The sequence below is a fragment of the Hyla sarda genome, chromosome 3, assembly GCF_029499605.1.
Source record: "Hyla sarda isolate aHylSar1 chromosome 3, aHylSar1.hap1, whole genome shotgun sequence".
Taxonomy (NCBI): Eukaryota; Metazoa; Chordata; class Amphibia; order Anura; family Hylidae; genus Hyla; species Hyla sarda.
The window spans coordinates 309,589,040-309,604,846 of NC_079191.1; the positions used below are offsets into that span (position 1 = coordinate 309,589,040).

The 15,807-nt window shown below is 41.5% G+C and overlaps 1 protein-coding gene across 8 annotated transcripts in view; it reads left to right on the forward strand.

Moving 5' to 3' along the window:
• FAM120B (family with sequence similarity 120B) overlaps window positions 1-15,807 on the forward strand; it is a 305,127-nt gene that overhangs the window by 15,022 nt on the left and 274,298 nt on the right. For all 8 annotated transcript variants that reach the window (XR_008891441.1, XR_008891440.1, XM_056567028.1 and 5 more), the window contains 3 exons: window positions 6,664-6,765; window positions 8,653-8,825; window positions 10,385-10,477. Coding sequence is in view for 6 of the 8 variants with exons in the window: in XM_056567028.1 (XP_056423003.1) it covers window positions 6,664-6,765; window positions 8,653-8,825; window positions 10,385-10,477 (368 nt within the window). In the remaining 2 variants the exon portion in view is untranslated. The remainder of the gene's footprint in view (window positions 1-6,663; window positions 6,766-8,652; window positions 8,826-10,384; window positions 10,478-15,807) is intronic.

Below are 15,807 nucleotides of genomic sequence, written 5' to 3' on the forward strand. Positions count from 1 at the left end.
TAATGGGTGCCATTCTCTGTAATTGGCGCTTGTTTTCTGAGCCTTTACATGACCCGATTAATTGATCATTCCTTAACTACATCATTGTTGGTCAACAGTGACCAATTGAATAGATCAATGCAATATATGTATATGTTTATATGTGTTTTTTAGAGCTGGCTTCGATGAGCAACTGAAAGCCGCCAGCAGTAGTTGGTATAAAGCGAGCTCCAATACAGCTACTATTTAGATTGTGCAGTCAATGCTGACAGCTGCATCCAGGAAGTTAGATTGGTTACTTTTGGTGGTTCAGGGGGTCAAATCGGCTCTCCCAAAACATGCTGATGAGGAACTGATTGGTTCCATTGTACCCAAGACCTTCTCTAGTCCTATGTGGCTACTGTGAAAGATTTACTGTAGGCTGACTGTATTAGTAGATTACCAAATTAATAGATCAATCAATTTTTGGTTAAAAAAAAGGAAGTAAAAAGAGAAAAAAAAAGTCCCATCAAAACTTAAAGGGGTTCTCCACCATAAGGTGATTTTAGTACGTACCTGTCAGACAGTAATGAACATGCTTAGGAAGGATCTGCGCTTGTCTTGGGACTAAATGGCTATGTCATGAGATTACCATAACACTGTGGCTAGCTTTTTGTGAACTTGTATTTCCTGTTTGACTTTTCTTTTTTTGACTACAAATCCCAAAATTCCATTTTCCTCCCTCCCACACATCAGCCACCCCACCCATTGAAATAATAGACCTGTGGTTTTCAATCAGGGTGCCTACAGATGTTGCATTAGTTGCAGATTGATCTCTCTCCCACCGTTCTACAAATAATTAATTGTTTGGTATTACATTATATTTTACGGTAAAATAAAGGTTGTCGTTACGAAGTATATTTTTGTCCTAGCAAAAAATCTAAAGCATTTTGATTCTTAGAAGGTTAGTATGGAGAAACGGAAATGCAAAAATGTATATTGTGCCAAGGCCAGCCTCTTCATTGCATTTGAGATATTTAGAAGTTATAAATGATGAGGAATGGTCCAGTTATACTGTATTGCTGTAGAGTAATGCCATACTATACTATATATTGTGCACCTGGTGAGATGATGCATACAAGGCAATAATCTAAAAGGAAACTGCAGGCATATTTATTGTTTGAAGAAGTGCATTACTTAGCACTTACATCACTGTTTTCTTATTATGTCTGCAGAGCTGGGACCCACTTCAGTGTTATAAAGGGGATTGTTGTATTGTTTAAAAAAAAACTTTGAGCAGGAAAATGTCTTATCTTTCATCGGTGTACCATGGGCATTAATGACTTACTCTGTAAGCTAAACATGTTACATTTTCCTCCACAAAGAAATTTAGGAATCTATCGAGGTGTTTTCATCTACGTGTTAAGCTCAGTCGTGTTTCCAGCAATTGTTGTCAAGTCTCCACTAAAATATACAATTAGTGTTGATGGGGCTACAGAAACCGTCCGTCTGTGCGGATCGGAAACCTATAGCATTGGTCAAATAAACAGAGACAGTAGAAAACTAGATTATTTTCTGTGAACGACAGTCTGGAGGTATATGACGGCCACAGTGGGAAGGTACAATATGGTAGAAGCCTTTGACAGTCAACCCAAACCAATATTGGGGTGTGTATAAAACTACCTCAGTACCGATCTTAGTAATCAATTCTAGATTCTCTACCACCATGCCCCCCCATTTCTTAGGGACAATCTCTCTCTTTTATTGTACTCTTTCTTAGGCTCAGCCTTCTCGTTCTTTACCATATATATGTAGGTGAGAAGGGGAGGTAAGGAGTTCTTGGAAGAAAAATGATCACAGGTTTGGCCATCTTGTACTTAGGCATTGTTGAGTAACTTAAAAGGGTTATCCACCATAAGGTGATTTTAGTACGTAAATGGGAGACAGTGATGGACATACTTAGGAAGGATCTGTGCTTGTCTTGGGGCTAAATGGCTATGTTGTGAGATTACCATAATTCAGTTGCTAGCTGTTTGTGAACTGGTATTTCCTGTTTCAGTTTTCTTTTTTTGACTACAAATCCCATAATTCCATTTTCCTCCCTCCTACACATCAGCCACCCCACCCATTGAAACATAAATAAGCTGCATCCATTCAAAAAACCTGTGGTTTTCAATCAGGGTGCCTACAGCTGTTGCATTAGTTGCAGATTGATCTCTCTCCCATCAAGGGATTGCTCCACCCATTGAAGCAGACAGGCTCCCTGTCATCAGCTGACTAGTGAGTCAGGTCTCGGCCGCATTACAACCTGGGAAAAATCTGAGAGAACAGTCATTTTGTATGCTATTAAAAATAAATATTGGGGTGAAAATCACAGAAGAATTGTGAGAAAACCATCACACACAGGTACAGACACTATATTATGAACTACACTAACTTTACAGCCCCTGTAGTATAGTAAAATAAATAAAAATCCTGGAATACCCCTTTAAAGCTAGAAACCAGTCTGAAGGTTCTAACTAGGTGGAACTGCATTGTACTGTAACTGTTTTCCAGGGTGCTGGATACCGGGGCAAATGCTTCATGTATGGTGGCAATGTCATAAAGTGCAAAGGCTTTTCATATTTTCTTGTCCTTACCATTACTGGCCACAATTGGATTAAAAAATCCATGGGAAACTCATCTTAATAGGAAAATTTCTAATGTCTCTCATAATTCTCACGCATTCAATTTTATGCATGTTTTTAGGTTTTAAACAGACTATTGCTTCTTTGTGGAAAAAGCAAACATTAGGATTTTTTTGCAGTGCTGTTTTAGTGCATGAGTGACAAGACGCTGACTCCTATGCTTTTAGATAAAATGGATTAGGGCTGCATTTGTTTGCCAACTATTTTTTCAGTTAATCTGATAAACATAATAAATAAAACAAAGGGGGACAAATTTTACTCGTGGGTTATATAAAGCATAACTGGAGTGATATAAGGGTTTGTAGCCTGCTTCCAGAGGGGGAGTTGTGCCCTGCTAAAGGGGATCATGTGAGGGGGGCCTCTGCGGGATCGGGGAAATCTACAGCTCGGGTTCAACAATTGAGCAAACTGATATACAAGCTATCAGGGCATCATGGGAGTTGTAGTTTAGTTGTGGTTGGAGAGTTTCATGTTGGGGGTGTGTGATACACAAGTTGTCAGGGCATGATGGGAGTTTTAATTTGTGGCACTCTGACAAATACACATTGTGGAACACTGACATACAGACTATTAAGCATGATGGTTACAGTTTTGTAGCAGTTGGAGAGTTTCATGTTTGGTTACGGAGGTGATATTAAAGGGGTACTCCGGTGGTACATTTTTTTGACTATATGGCATCTTCTTTGTAAGTTTAGTTTTTTTGCAATATACATGTATTATATGTTTTGGCAGCGTGTGTGTCTTTTTCTTACCTGTTTGTTGGGCAGGAAGTTCTGTAGTTCAGAGGGTTTTCTTTTACTGTTGTCCACAGTTCTGTTGTGGACAAGATGTCACAGCTTTTTTTTTTTCTCTGTCTGCATGATACAAATAAGCCACGCCCCCTCGTCTCATCCATCTGAGTACACAGCTCCTCCCCTCCCCCCTGCCCTGTATTTTAAGGACGCAGGTCTGCACAGGAGAAGGACCTCACAGAGAAGATAAGTGTTATCTGAAGGGGAGGATGAGAAGGTGCACGAGCTGGGGATGTATGGACTGCAGGGGAATAAATCTCATACTGGGAATGATCTCTATGGGGGAGATTTATCAAAACCTGTGCAGAGGAAAACTTGCCCAGTTGCCCATAGCAACCAATCAGTTTGTTTCTTTCATTTTTCACAGACCTTCATAAAAATGAAAGCAGCAAGCTGATTGGTTGCTATGGGCAACTGGGCAAGTTTTCCTCTGCACAGATTTTGATAAATCTCCCCCTATATGTGATGGGGGAGGGGGTGGGGGACTCCTGAATGACACATGCTGGGAGTTGTAGTCCCTGTTGTGTGTGTATGCTAGTGTTTACAAACCAGTGTGCCTCCAGCTGTTGCAAAACTACAACTCCCAGCATGCCCTGACAGACTTTGGGCATGCTGGGAGTTGTAGATTTGCAACAGCTGGAGGTACACTGGTTGGGAAACACTGTTCTAGCCTATTCAGCATACACATCAAGTTACACCAGTGTTTCCCAACCATTGTGCCTCCAGCTGTTGCAAAACTACAACTCCTAGCATGCCCAAAGGCTTTCAGGGCATGCTGGGAGTTGTAGTTTTGCAACACCTGGAGGCACCCTGGTTGGGAAACACTGGTGTATGCCCTGCAGAGGTGTGGTGAACTACAACCCCCAGGAGACTACAGAGGCAGCATGTTGGTGTTATACCACAGACTGAAGAATCCTGAATGACACATGCTGGGAGTTGTAGTCCCTTTTGTGTGTGTGTATGATGGTGTATCCCAACCAGGGCTGATTATATTAGTGTGCTGTGTATAAGGGGGCTGACCCGGGAAAATAGTAGGATGGGTAAAGGGCGGAACAAAAAAAAAAAAAAGGAGCCGCCCCAAACCAGTAAGGCATGTGGCATGCTGGGATTTGTAGTTTTCAGCACAGCAAGAAACAGGAAATAGAAGCAAAGATAGGAAAACAAAGTGGGGGATAAAAAGACAACAAAGAACAGAAATAGAGTAGGCTAAACAACAAGAATAGAAATGAAACAAAACAAATAGGGTAAGTCAAAAATGGAAAAACACGTTAACCACCGGAGTACCCCTTTAAGGCTCCAGGACAAGATGGAAGTTGTAGTTTTATAACAGCTGGAGAGTCACAGGTTGGGGAACACTGATATATACACTGATATAGGTTGCACCCCTGTAGAACCTCACCCCATCGCTGTAGAACCAGCTACCAAATACTAAATTCTAATATACCCTGAATTCAAAAGCACTATTTGATCCTATAACAGTGTTTCCCAACCAGGGTGCCTCTAGCTGTTACAAAACTACAAATCCATTCGTACTAATGGCCATGCATGAAATCATGTAACCCATCTGGGTCCCACCTGTAGACTTGCCCGATTCAGCCGACACCTTTGTGCAGGCCACAACTTCGGCATCAGATCAGGCCACAAACCCTAGAGGTCTTGGGGTTTGCGGCCTGTTTCCAGTGTGCATCAGAGACCTTTGGGGTTTGTGACCTGCTTCCAGCGCCAGAGTTGCAGCCTGCTAACGGGGATTTTGCAGAGAGGTGTCTGCTGGTGGGGTAGGTCTAGAGGTCAGGGGCAACAACTAATCAAATGACTGACAAATCAAATGTAATATATAAGAAGGAAAAAGGCACACGCGCCCCTAGTGCAATACTGAGAAAAACCAAGGCAAGGGAAGGGGGTAGTATTCCACTTACCAGGAGGTGTTGCGCTATGGGCACAACACCGTAATGAACGTAGATATATAGATGCACGCAGCCTGGATCGTCCGGTAATAGCCTTGCTAGCCGGCAATGGAAACCAATGTCAGGGAAGGTAGAAAAAAGATGCTTTCTCGGCGCAGTTGCAGAGTCATAAGCAGGTAGCAGCAGTCATCAGTATTTCATAATAAAATTTATTCGGCACACAGTGGCAACGCGTTTCTTGCCCGTATCGGGCACTTCCTCAGGCAAATGTGCTTATACAAACATAAAAAGGCGGCAGGTTAAATAGACAGTCTTACGTATTTTTCCAAAAGGTCACGATCAATTAGGCTATTCAGAGAACACAGTCTCTAGCCCGGCCGTAAGGTGCACAAACAATAAAAACTTTACATAGTAATCATTTTCACATAATTCATAGGGAGGAGAACCCCTCACAAATAACCTAATAAGGTAAGCAATAAAAACATAACAATTTGTGGTTAGAATCTGACAGTGTATGTGTCTAATATCATTCAGAATTCCTGCGTCTCTGCAATCATTCCACTAGAAGCGCAGGCTTGTTAGCCGCACATGTGGATGTATCGTTTCTATTTACTGAGGCAAAGAGGGAGCGCTATATAAGCCATAGCGGTGTTGAGAATGGGCGGATTCTCACCTCGCAACCGCATCAGCCGATTGGTTGCCCATCCAACATTGACATATCGATGTTAAAAGGATACATTTCGGAGTCCAAATGCACCTACAGGTAAGTAAAAGGTGCCATCCTCAAGCAGGACTGTCTGTAAATGGTTTAACTATAAACGGTGATTAAGAAATAAATAATAAAACAATATTTATAAATAAAACAGAAACCTAAATAACTATAATTTAAAACCAGTACTAGACTCTGACCACAATCATCACAATAGATGAAAAACGGTACCAGAAAAGGAAAAACCTTTCTGGTGAGACTCCCGCGATCAGGAATCTTATCCCCTATCCTTTGTATAGGGGATAAGATGGTTAAGCACCGGAGAACCCCTTTAAGGCCCCCTTAAACATATAAACATTAGAGCAAAGTTCACAGGGCTGACTGAATATCTAATGTGTAGGGGCCTCAAGAATAAACTCTGAGCCAAATATTCATGGTTGTGGGGGAATTGGTAGAGATATCTTTCGTCAGAGCGGACATTCAGCCAAGAGCATGTATGTTTATGTCTTCCTTTGGTCAACAGAAGACTGCATCCCAGGTCGATTGAGCTATATAGAAGGGCTATAGTGTGATTTCTATTTGTTTCATTAGATGTCCTTTCTTTGTATTATTAGATTCCCCAGATTCATGTCCTGTGGTCCATGAGTGGTATGTATATAATGGCAATACGCTGGAGAAAGCAGAGCTTGTTCCATCAGTACCACTATCCATACCAGGTGAGATGAGCTCCATTTCTTAACTATATAGTAACTTTACCAAAATTCCAGAGCAATTTCTCAATACTTATACAGTATATACAAAACTATATCTTCTTCTGCTACAAAGCAAAGTCACAACAGTTGACTGCATCGGCCGGCCTTAGTGACTCTTCATTTATGGTGACATCCTGTCATGCAGTGGAGACTGGCTGCTGTAGTCATAAGACATTGCAGGGACATTTTGTTACCATATCATATTGTAAACAGAAGCGAAATTCAGAAAAAAAAAAGTTGGCAAAAACAAGAAAGTTGATATTATCATCATGATCCCTTGTTGTTATAACCATGAAAACCACTTGATTGCATATTAGAGAGTCTATGTAGCATTAGTCCATTTATTTACATGCTGCCTCTGATGGGGGATAAGGAATTCTAGGGATTCTTATGCAGAGGTGGCTCTCCGCTTGCCTGTATATAAAGACCAATGGTAGCAGTGAACTATAAGACAACATTTTTACAGGCTGTGAAATGCTCAGACATTAAAGGGGCTCTGTCATCTTAATACACTCTTTTATTCACAGACGGCATATGACCAGGACAGGACTATTCTATTAGCCAAAAGCTCAAAAAATGTAGGGTGATTGGCTAAAATGAGTGATTCAAAAATTCAGCGGCATCACAATATTTTTAATGCCATTTTAGGTAATAGGAGAATGGACATGTCCCTGTATTGTGCAGCTCTTCGGAGCATATTCTAGTAACAGATCTTCTTGAAAACAGAAAAATGTTCTTTGCCCAAAACATACAATACCTGGCCAAAATTCTGTCCTATCCTTGCCATAACTACTTTTTTTTGCCTATAGATAGGCCATCAATAAGAAAGTCCCAGAAAACCTCTCTAATGATTGAACACAGAACATGATTCATTGCTTTCTAAATAAGACCCACAAAATAGATATCAACTGCAGAAAAATTAAGGTAGACTAAAAAGTTGGAAAAAAAAATATCTAAAATTTCTGGAGGAGTCTCTAGGACATGTCAAAAGTGTTTTAAAGTGTCAGGTACATTTTAAGGCTCTATAAATTGTCCCTGATATGTGTCTGTTACTAGGTTTTTAGTTCAACACTTATTCACAGTTCATGTCTAACAATGAAGAACAATTTTAGTTTTGTGTTTTGTCAATTGCTTATTTATTTATATAGTTACAGTTTGGTTTTGTCGGAAAAGGGGGTAATTCCAAAATGTTTGTAGGGAAAGGATATGACTAGAATCCCACAATCCCTATTCTACAAAAAAAATTCCCTGTCATGAGGTCAGTGTCAAAACTGATCTTTTATTTTTCTCTATGTGTTTAGTTAACAAAGCCATAAAGCCTCATGGATTCCAAAATGTAGTTTGCATTCCTTAAAGGCACGAGCCTTACACAAGTTCACTGTTATGGGCGGACATTCGGCCCGAGTCTGCCTCATGAATGAAACTAAACTGACAACAGGTATTTCGGAGTCAAAAATAAATAAACACCTATTTTTTAACCTTTCTTAAAGGCAGGGTCAGGTTGCTAGCAGGTATGGGATTATTAGGAAAGCATTTGCCATACTCGACACACAGCTATTTAGCTTCGCAGTCTAGACATTGCAGGTCAATTAGAGATAAAAATAAATAAAGATTAAACATAAGAATAATGGAAAGTTTTTTATTTACTTTTGCATACAATTTAGCCTCGCACTAGCCTCACATTTTTATGCCTTTCAACACTCATTGCCGGTCTTATTTGTGTATTTGTAGATTAACAGTGATTGAGCAAGAAGTTGTATTTTCTGTTTTTTACGTGTACTGTACTAAAGCTTTAAGTTTCCGAAATACAAACCTTAGTATTGATAAAAAGTATTTATTTTATGCATTTAGGTGGAACACCAACTGCTAGAGAGCTCTGGCTTTCCAAAAATCCAGACATTCAGAAACAAAGATTTTATACATGCATGGCATGCTTTCATGCTGAAAGATGGACAGAGGGACTTACGAGCCTGGACAGTCAGCTTGCTGCAACCTGTTGCCTGTTGATATATCTGTCAGTTCAGGTAATGTCAGCCCACAGTAGTGTAGTGTATGAACTGTATTTCAAGCCTTAAATTATACCTGTTGTTATGAAAAAACTTTTGACTTTTGTTCAAGAGACATGTCAAACGTTTTGATTGGCCGGGGTCCAAGTGTTCAGACTGTGACCAATAGAACAAGCTAATGCGAGCTTCTCTCCCTGCTCTATGTCTATGGGACTGAGATGGTCTTATAGATTGCATTATAGGATCGCCATGATCACATGACGCAGCTGGGAGAGAATGTGTTAAGCTCTCAGACGTATCAAAAGTTATTTTATACCCCAGTGCCCATTAAAGGAGTCTTCCAACCATAAAAACTATTTTCAACTGTCTAATAAATTTACATATATTGGTTTAGGTATTTTACTACTCTTTCATGCTTTATTTTTTTGATTGATGGAAACTGTCTGCTCTGTTGTCTTTTTTGCCCCACTTTCTTTCTGGTTTACATCCTGTAACTGACTTCCTGTTCCTGTGCACACTTTAGCCAGGAATTCAGCCAACTGTTCATACACTTATCTTGGGGTGTCTGACCACTGGGACCCCCCCCCCCCTTTCATCTCCAGAACAAAGCCCTAGTTTTCAGAGAGAGCACGTGCTACAGACAACATGCGCTTTATCAATCTCTATGAGAGCACAGAAGATACCTGGTACAGCATTCTCACATATCAAGCGCTCCCATAATGAGTGAAATGAATTGATGACGTAGCATCTGTTTACACCCTTAAAATACATAATGGCTGAGCGTGAACTGTGCTGTTCAAGAATAAGAAGAACAAAGGGTGAGGTTGGATTTACAAATCTGTTTAACTTCCTGGCACCAGTTGATTTAAAAATATTTGTTTTTCACCAGAGTACCCCTTTAATGGCATTCTTTAAGAGGTCTGAACTGAATAAGTGCCTGAAAAGAAATTTGGGCTTAATTTATTTAAGAAATCTTCAACACCTTGATTATATAAATAAAGATTTGTACAGTTAGTATATATTTTTTTTTTTACTATTTTCCTAGAAAATCATAAACGTAATGAGAATGATTTCCAGATAACCGATTATTATTTTTACTAGTTTAGTTTAATAGGACTTATACATTATTTGTCAAACAGTAGTCATCTAGCTGAACTTGGCTGAATCTTGGTAATCGTGAATCTAGGAAGTGCAGGAACTATACAAAACACACACACAAACAACATATGCAAACAGGTCACCTATTTAAATTCAGAAGACTCTAGACTCTTTCCATGTGTTAAATTAACCGAATCCATTTTGGGCCATTGAAATAAAGAATAAAGGTGCACTTGGGCGTGGACAGGCGGGGTGGGGTAAGAGCCTCAGGCCACAATCTCAGACTGGATATAGGTCTTTGCGTCCTTTATCTGAATTTCTGTAGCCAACATTTGGAGATATCTAAAGTACCTTCCCCTAAAGCTATGCATTTGATGTGTTGCGCTGGACTTCTGTCTGTTGCCCAATTGCAAACAAAACAATTTTGTGTTTTCTTTCCTTCACTTTGGCTTACAGCAGTTTGTTTTTTGTCCAATCAGGTGGAGAATCTATCTCTGACAGACGTAGAAGCTTTTCTAGCCCAAGCCTTGTGCCTTGCAGGGAAATCTGGATCACAGTTAAGTAGCTTGCAGGTACAGACACAACAAAACCCTATATTGTATTTATAGTAACCTCATGTTGAACTTTTTCAGCAAATTACAACAGCATGAACACTTTTCTGATGTAATAAGTAAATTAAGATATGTCATACAGAAAAACTAGATTAAGATATGTCCTACAGAAAAACGTATCCCCTATCCACGGGATAGGGTATAAGTTTATTTAGATTGCGGGGGGTTCAAGCACTGGAGCCCTGGCTCTCCCTGGGAACAGTGCGTCGTGACACCCGCCCGAAGCGGGGGCTGCCACGCACCCTCTATATATCTCTATGGGAGGGCCGTTCAGCTATCTTCGACTCTCCCATAGAGCTATATGGAGGGGGCATGTCAGTCTCCGCTTTGGGCAGGAGAGAGTTGGGGCTCCGTACAGCAGATCGTGGGGGGGCCCCAGCACTCGGACCCCCTGCGATCTAAAACGTATTCCCTATTCTGCAGATAGAGTATATGTTTTTTTTGTATGACAGACTTTACTAGTGTGATCTCTTTTTCAACAAACTTTTGGGAGTGAAAATCTAAATTGGCAGTCAGCATGAAAAAGGTTAATGGCAATTTTAGGACACTGAAAATAAAGCTTTATGTTTACACACATACTAAAGGGGCTTAATAAATACATTTATAAAGAAGCTTATGATCAGTATTGTGTCTTAAGGCTAGGGATGTCACAATACCATTTTTTTAAGACCAAGTACGAATACCGATAATTTAATTCTAGTACTCGCCGATACCAAGTACAAGTACTTAAATTTTTAAAGGGAATCTGACAGCAGGGTGACCCGGTTTCTGGGGCTGTTTACCGTATCATATGTGGGTCCTTGTTGTGTACAATGGAGGCGGCTGCTGTAGTATGAGCCAAGATTTCTCTCTTCTCCATTGGGCAGAACAGGGGATCTGCATTGGCGGTGAGAACGATGACTGATGATCACATGGGGAGCAGCGGTAGAAACCGGGTCACCTGACCTATCTACCTATAAATTCAAGTTAGTGCAGGTGACTCTGCTGTAAGATTGCCTTTAATAGTAGGTAGTATTCCCTTGCAGACATTAGCAGCAGCCCCCTTGTAGACACCAGCACCTCTGTAGACATAAGTAGCAGCCCCCCTGTAGACATAAGTAGCAGCCCACCTGTAGACCACAGCCCCCCTTTAGACAGTGGGCCCCCATTTAAACAGCAGTAGCCCCCCCCTTTAGACAGCAGCAGGGGCCCCCCTTTAGACAGCAGCAGGGGCCCCCCTTTAGACAGAAGCAGGGGCCCCCCTTTAGACAGCAGCAGGGGCACCCCTTTAGACAGAAGCAGGGGCCGCCCTTTAGACAGAAGCAGGGGCCCCCCCTTTAGACAGCAGCAGGGCCCCCCCTTTAGACAGCAGCAGGGCCCCCCCCTTTAGACAGCAGCAGGGCCCCCCCCCCTTTAGACAGCAGCAGCCCCCCCTTTAGACAGCAGCAGCCCCCCCCCTTTAGACAGCAGCAGGCCCCCCCCCCTTTAGACAGCAGCAGGGCCCCCCCCTTTAGACAGCAGCAGGGCCCCCCCTTTAGACAGCAGCAGGGCCCCCCCCCCTTTAGACAGCAGCAGGGCCCCCCCCCTTTAGACAGCAGCAGGACCCCCCCCCTTTAGACTGCAGCAGGGGCCCCCCCTTTAGACTGCAGCAGGGGCCCCCCCCTTTAGACAGCAGCGGGGCCCCCTTTAGACAGCAGCAGGGGCCCTCATTTAGACAGCAGCAGGGGCCCCCCTTTATACAGCAGCAGGGGCCCCCTGGTAGACATTAGTAGAAGCCCCCCCCCCCCCCCTCCTTGCAGGCAGCTCACCTCCTCTTTCGGGTGCTGCCGCTCCACTGTCCCGTTTTTCCGTCCTCCGGTGCACATCATGTCGTCCTATGGAGGAGCATGTGACATATACGTCACTCTGCTTCCTCTGTAGCGTTACACCGGGCGCAGGGGAGGAGGCGGAGTGACGTGTGTGTCACATGCTCCTCCATAGGACGACATGATGCGGCCCGGTGGAGGGAAGGACCGGACAGTGGAACGGCAGCAGGTATCGGGCATGGTATCGGGGACATTAAACGAGTCCCCGATACCATGCAAATAGCTGGTATCGGCCCCGATACCGATACCAGTATCGGTATCGGGACATCCCTACTTAAGACATTCAAATGTTGTTTAGAAAACAGTCCAACTATCATAGAATCTATTAGTGGTGTCTGATATGATTGTAGAAAAACACTGTTGTGAAGTTTTCTGAAAAGAACAATCTAAGGGTGTGTTCACACACCAAGTAGTGGTGTCGGTGTGTAAAACCCTACTCTCATTGACATGTTACTTCTTTTCTGCAAGGTTCAGCATTGAAGCTCTCATTGGAGTCAATTTGAGGTTAAGGGCTGGCCCGCCCATGGCTCAGAGAAAGCTGCGGCACACGGATAATGCCCATGTGCACAGACCCTAAGCCTTTGATTAATATTATTGGATTTTATTTAGAGTACAAAATATGGGAATACAGTGAGGGTTTCTTTTGAGTGTAAACAGTATTTCTAAACATAAAATGTGCTCCTAATATGGGTTTATTGGATGGAAAACTCCTGGGGGGATTTTATTAAGCTACTACGCCTGTGTTTAGGAGTCAATCATGCCCTCAGTTTGTGCAAAAATGTGTGATTTTTTTCACCAGTTTCACTTGTTTTTAAAAAGTGTCTAGCATGAAAAAAGGGTGTGTGGTGTAACCTTACATAATATATGTATATATTGTACCTGAAAACGTCACCAGCTTGGAGCTGCAGTGTAGTGTGCAGTGTTCTGGCCTGCAGCAGCTAAGCTGTAGCCTTTTAATGAATCGGCCAAATCCTACGGCAGACGGAATTTTACTAAATGCCAGTCTTAGTAGATTCCCCCCATTGTCTTTTTGTACCCTTTTGCATATATACATTTTGTTAAAACATTATTGTGCTGTAAATTGGGAGTGCACATTAGAGCTGATATGTACAAATAGCCTGACAGGCCTTCAGACAAAAGAGTGAACCTACCTGACCCTGAGCCAACTTCTTTCAAGTTCACTGACTTAAGTAAAAATGTATTGTTTCTATAGTTTGCACAATGTCATATCTTCTTACCTGCCATTAATAATAGGGTATTAAAGTTTGATGGGCCATAGCTTAATGTGTCCATATCCACGGCCCGATGACACTTAATTGATAGAATAATAAGATGCACTCTTACATTTAAATCCATCTGCTTTCTTCAGTAGAATCAAAACATATTTGGAAACGTTTGTACGCAGTTTGGGCATATGTGCTTGTAGATCAATGTTCATAAATGCTGTATTCTTTTTGTATTACAATCACATCACAAATTACTTCCCCACTTGCCATTTAGTACAAGGGCATCCAGAACACCGGTGGTTTGAAATTGGTAAAAGCTTTAGAATTGCTATTGTCAGGTGTACCAGAACAACAACCATGACATACATTGATGTAGGTTTATCAGGTACTATGAATACTGGAGATGATGGACTGCTGAAGTTTGATGCATGAAATACTGTACATGGGAATATGGCTATGCAAGTTTCTTTACATTATTGGAATAACACACCATAGGAACTAGTATATAAATGATATGTGTGCCAAAACTCCTACCAGCTTTTGTGTTTATTTCATTTTTTGTGCAGTCACGTGCATTTCACTGCTAAAAGTTTCGTAGGAAAGAATTACCGTATGTTGTTAATACATAACTTTTTTGATTCTTCTCTCTTTTAAATGCAAATATTGGCCCATATTTATCAATGGGTCTGAGACACAAACTGGAGTGATTTTCCCAAGCAACCAATCACAGCTCAGATTTATATTCCGTTTTTGCACTTTCGATTTTTTGTCCTCACCTTTTAAAAATCATAACCCTTTCAATTTTGCACCTACAGACTCATATGATGGCTCTTTTTTGCGCCACCAATTGTACTTTGTAATGACCTCAGTCATTTTACCCAAAAAGCTACGACGAAACAAAAAAAATAAAATCATTGTGCAACAAAATTGAAGATGAAAAACAAACCAAGATGCCCTTTTGTAGCTTTTGGGGGCTTCCGTTTCTACGCAGTAAATTTTCCGGTAAAAATTACACCTTCTCTTTGATTAAAATGATACCCTACTTGTATAGGTTTGATTTTGTATCACTTCTGGAAAAAATCATAACTAAAGGCACGAAAATTAAATGTTCTCTTCTGATGTGTTAGGGCTAATTTTTTGTGCCGTGATCTGATGTTTTTTTTTATCAGTACCATTTTTGTTTTGATTGGACTTTTTGATCGCTTTTTATAAAAAATTTTTATGGTATAAAAAGTGAACAAAAATACGCTATTTTGGATTTTTTGTGTACACCATTGATCTTGCGGTTTAATTAACAATATATTTTTATAGTTCGGACATTTACGCACGCGGCGATACCACATACTGTATGTTTATATTTATTTATATATATATATATATATATATATATATATATTTTTTTTTTTATTTATTTTTTTTTAAATGGGAACATGGGAAATGGGAAAAGTGGTTGATTCAAACTTTTATTAGGGAAGGGGGTTAAATCCTCTTAACTTTTTTTTCTCTTTTTTTTCCGCAATGTTATAGCCCTCATAGGGGACTATAACATGCATTACACTGATTGCCCACACTGATCAATGCGATGCCATAGCATCGCATTGATCATTGTTTTTGGCGCCCGCCGCCCCCATTGCCTCCCCTATCCCCAGTTTTATAATTACCTGTTCCCAGGGTCTGGGGCCCGTGCTACTTCTGGCTCTTGCTGCATCCTGTGTTACACTGTGCGCTGCGCAGCGCAGTGACGTCCCCAACGTGACGTCACCGTCAGTGTGCACAGTGACGGCTCAGGACGGGAGCCAGAAGTAACGCGGACCAGGGAACAGGTAATCCCTAGCGATCAACTATCCCGGGTCCCAGCTATCGTCAACCGCCGGGACCGACCCAATATGACCTTGCGTTATATCCCGGGAGCAGGTGCAGGACGTAAATATATGTCCTGCATTGTTAAGGGGTTAATAGATCTGGCCATTGTGTACATTAAATTACTCAGTTGAAAAACTATTGTTTTCATATCAACTGGTGCCAGAAAGTTAAACAGATTTGTAAATTGTGAAGTTCTTTCCAGTCTGACCACAGTGCTCTCTGCTGACCCCTCTGTCCTTGTCAGGAACTGTCCAGAGTAGGCGTAAATCCCCATATCAGACCTTTCCTGCTCTGGACATTTCCTGACACAGACAGAGGTGTCAGCAGAGAGCACTGTGGTCAGACTGGAAAGAACTTA